This window comes from Aplysia californica, unplaced genomic scaffold (assembly GCF_000002075.1).
Source record: "Aplysia californica isolate F4 #8 unplaced genomic scaffold, AplCal3.0 scaffold00090, whole genome shotgun sequence".
Lineage (NCBI taxonomy): Eukaryota > Metazoa > Mollusca > Gastropoda > Aplysiida > Aplysiidae > Aplysia > Aplysia californica.
Window position 1 is genome coordinate 176,604 of NW_004797360.1, and position 3,178 is coordinate 179,781.

Here is a 3,178-nt window from a genome sequence, read left to right on the forward strand (position 1 = left end):
CACACACACACACACACACACACACATACACACGCACATACACACGCACGAATACACACAAATACACGTGCGCACAAATACACACAAACATAAGCTTACATACTTTAATAAAAAACCACACATTCACAGACTTGCGTGCGCGCGCGTGCGCACACACACCCACACACAAACAAACACACGCACACATGTGCTTACACACACACACACACAAATAGACACACACACACACACACACACACACACACACAAACACACACACACGCACACACACACTCGTGCGCACACCACCGAACACACACGCGCACACGCACTCAAACACACACACACACACACCCAGACTCTCTCTCTTTCTCTCTCTCTCTCTCTCTCTCTCTCTCTCTCTCACACACACACACACACACACACACACACACACACACACACACACACACAAACATCCACACGTAAACTCTGTATCACATCTTTACCTTTACTTAATATTCTGCAAACAACCGTACAATAGCCGAAGAACTCTTTTTTATAATGGACTCTTAAATTCAAGTACCAAGAGTATTTTTCAAAAGATAAAACAGAAATGAAAAAAACCGCCGAACTACAAAACATGGGATTGTTCTGGGGAAAGACCATTATCTTACACGTCATTTTCAGATGACTTGAACTATTTCTTTAAAATGAACGAAGAAATCAAAAAGCTCATGTGTTATAAGATAAAAAGAGGTCACTCTAAGAGGTTTTTGAGAGCAGCTGTCAAACATTCTAATTGCATAACCAATGAGACTGGCAACGTTTCTATTGTATGGAAATACCTTGCATTCATGAGTTGAAAGTGTTGGCTGTGCCAATCGATATAATGTTTCTCATTTCATGGCATGCTAAAACACAATTGGGTAAGGCGCTAGTTCGCCTACCGACCACCCGAAACAGAAATAGCCTTAGATATTCACCTTCAGACCCCTTTTCACAGTAATAAATATTTTCATTAATATGTCATTATTAGAATTCTTTAAAGGTGAATTTTGACCCTTTTTTTCTTCTCTTGTTTTTTAATAGTCTTTGTGTTGCTATCTGGAGGGAGCACTGATGGGTCCAACTTCTTTATTTTTCCACGTATTGTTTCTGTCTGTCTGTCTGTCTGCCTGTCTGTCTGTGTGTCTGTCTGTCTGTCTGTCTTTCTGTCTGCCAGCTATGCTTTTCCCCTGCGCTAAGTTACCGTTTACGTGTCTGTGTGTTTATCTGTTCTCAAGATATTAAAAACAAGACGTTTTGTTTTTTGGTCTTTTAAAATCATAGACTTCTTTGGAACAAGGTCAGGTGACCCCCTTTTTTCTCTCCCGAAAGTGTGTGACTGATTTCTATTTTCCTTTTTTTTCAAAGTTCAGCACCATACCATCTTTTTATAATCATTTAAACAACGTTCCCCTTTACAAATAAATGAATAAACAAGATTCAATACAAAGCAAACAATCAAAACAAAAAGAAAAAAGGAACAAGCAAACAAACAATCCAGAGACTCTGAAAGTTCTCTCCTATGTTTCTCAGGAAGTGAGCCGGAGCGACGAGGTTCGAGCAGATCTTGGCGTGAAGGCAGTGTGGAAGAAAGGCATCACGGGCAAGGGAATCGTGGTCACCATTCTCGATGACGGTATGGCATGGCTTTAGGGGATAGGGTGGGGGGGGGGGGTTCTTGCTGCTGTTGTAGTTTTCGAAATACAGTCGAACCTGTCCAAGACAACCATCCGTTGTCGACGAGAAAAGTGGTATTTTAGACAGGTCGCCCTGGCCTGTTGGACAGTGTCGTTATAATGAAGGGGGAAAAAAACGCAAGGCGAAAGTGGTGGAGTGGTCTTCGTTCGTTGTACAGGTGGTTGTCTAGGACAGATGGTCGTTAGAGCAGGTTCGACTGAAGTAGATAATGTCGTTGTGGTTATTGTTGGACATCTTTAAGTTATTGTTAGTTGTGTTGTTGTTGTTGTTTGTGTTGTTGTCTGTGATGGTGAGGAGGTATTGTACTGGTTATGTGGTTGATGATGCTGTCGTAAAGTTTCTTGGTGTTCTTGCCGCTACTGTTGCTGCTGATGGTGTGAATACATGTCCTGATCAAGTTTGGAGTGAGCGACTCGTCCGTCAAGGGTGGGCGCCGTGAGCAGTCCTTTCTATCAGAGATGAAACGTTTTTGAGAACAAAAGTGTGTGGGGGTGGGGGTGGGGGTGGGGTAGGGGAGGGGGCAATAGTGCAATACCTGTATATCATATCAAGTCTGTTTTCTATATTTCACTTCCAAACTCAATCAGAAAGAGATATGTACAGTCTTTTAAGACACCTGTGTCGTGGGAATAGATCTGTATGAATAGAAAAGACAGCAAAAGATCGTGTTCGTATGTTAGTGTTTTAGCGTCTATAAATGGCTGATTTCACTGTATGCTTACCAGGAAGTTGAAGTTGTTTTAAAATGCTCGCAGGTCTGCTGGGGTAAAAGTATGGATTGTGAAGCGCATTGAGCTTGCTGTTGAGCGGGGATTTGAGCTATACAAATGTTATCTATTATCTACTATTATAAGCTGGGGAAAAGAGTAGTTAGAGCGGTAGATAAGGAGGAGATCTATATTATAAGGAAAGAAAAAACATTAGCTAATTGGGTATATTGACAAGTGAAGAAAAACGGAGCACAAACGTTACCACCGCCTTTGTCTGCTTCTGATCAAGCTATATAGGAACGAGAAATAATAGGGTAGATAATAAACGGGGTCCTCTGATACTCTAATGTGAATCTGTCTTTTGTTCACATGTTTGTTGAAAGTGGTATGTTCTTGGGATATACACCATAGTAACAAGACCTCTCTTTTCAAATCGAAAAAAAAATTATCAAAGAAGCAGTTATGATGGAGAGTTGGTTTAAGTCGTGTCAGCCTTTTTTACGGTCTTTTTTTCCTTGACAAAAAAGTGTATATAACTAAATTTTAATTACCTATCTCCTGCTCTTTTTCAGGTATTGAGAGGACTCACCCCGACCTGAAATCTAACTACGTAAGTGAATACCTTAACCTGAGCCTCGTGGTTCAGTTATATGTCTTCTTGATTGTGTGCAAGAAAGCGAGACACACACACACACACACACACACACACACACACACACACACACACACACGCACACATACACACACACATACACACACACACA

The 3,178-nt window shown here is 41.2% G+C and overlaps 1 protein-coding gene across 1 annotated transcript in view; it reads left to right on the forward strand.

The window, feature by feature from the left end:
* PC1B (prohormone convertase 1) overlaps positions 1-3,178 on the forward strand; it is a gene marked incomplete at its 3' end in the record, with an annotated part of 41,305 nt that overhangs the window by 30,969 nt on the left and 7,158 nt on the right. The window contains 2 exon segments of the mRNA NM_001204484.1: positions 1,540-1,642; positions 2,987-3,024. Of these exon segments, the coding sequence (NP_001191413.1) occupies positions 1,540-1,642; positions 2,987-3,024 (141 nt within the window).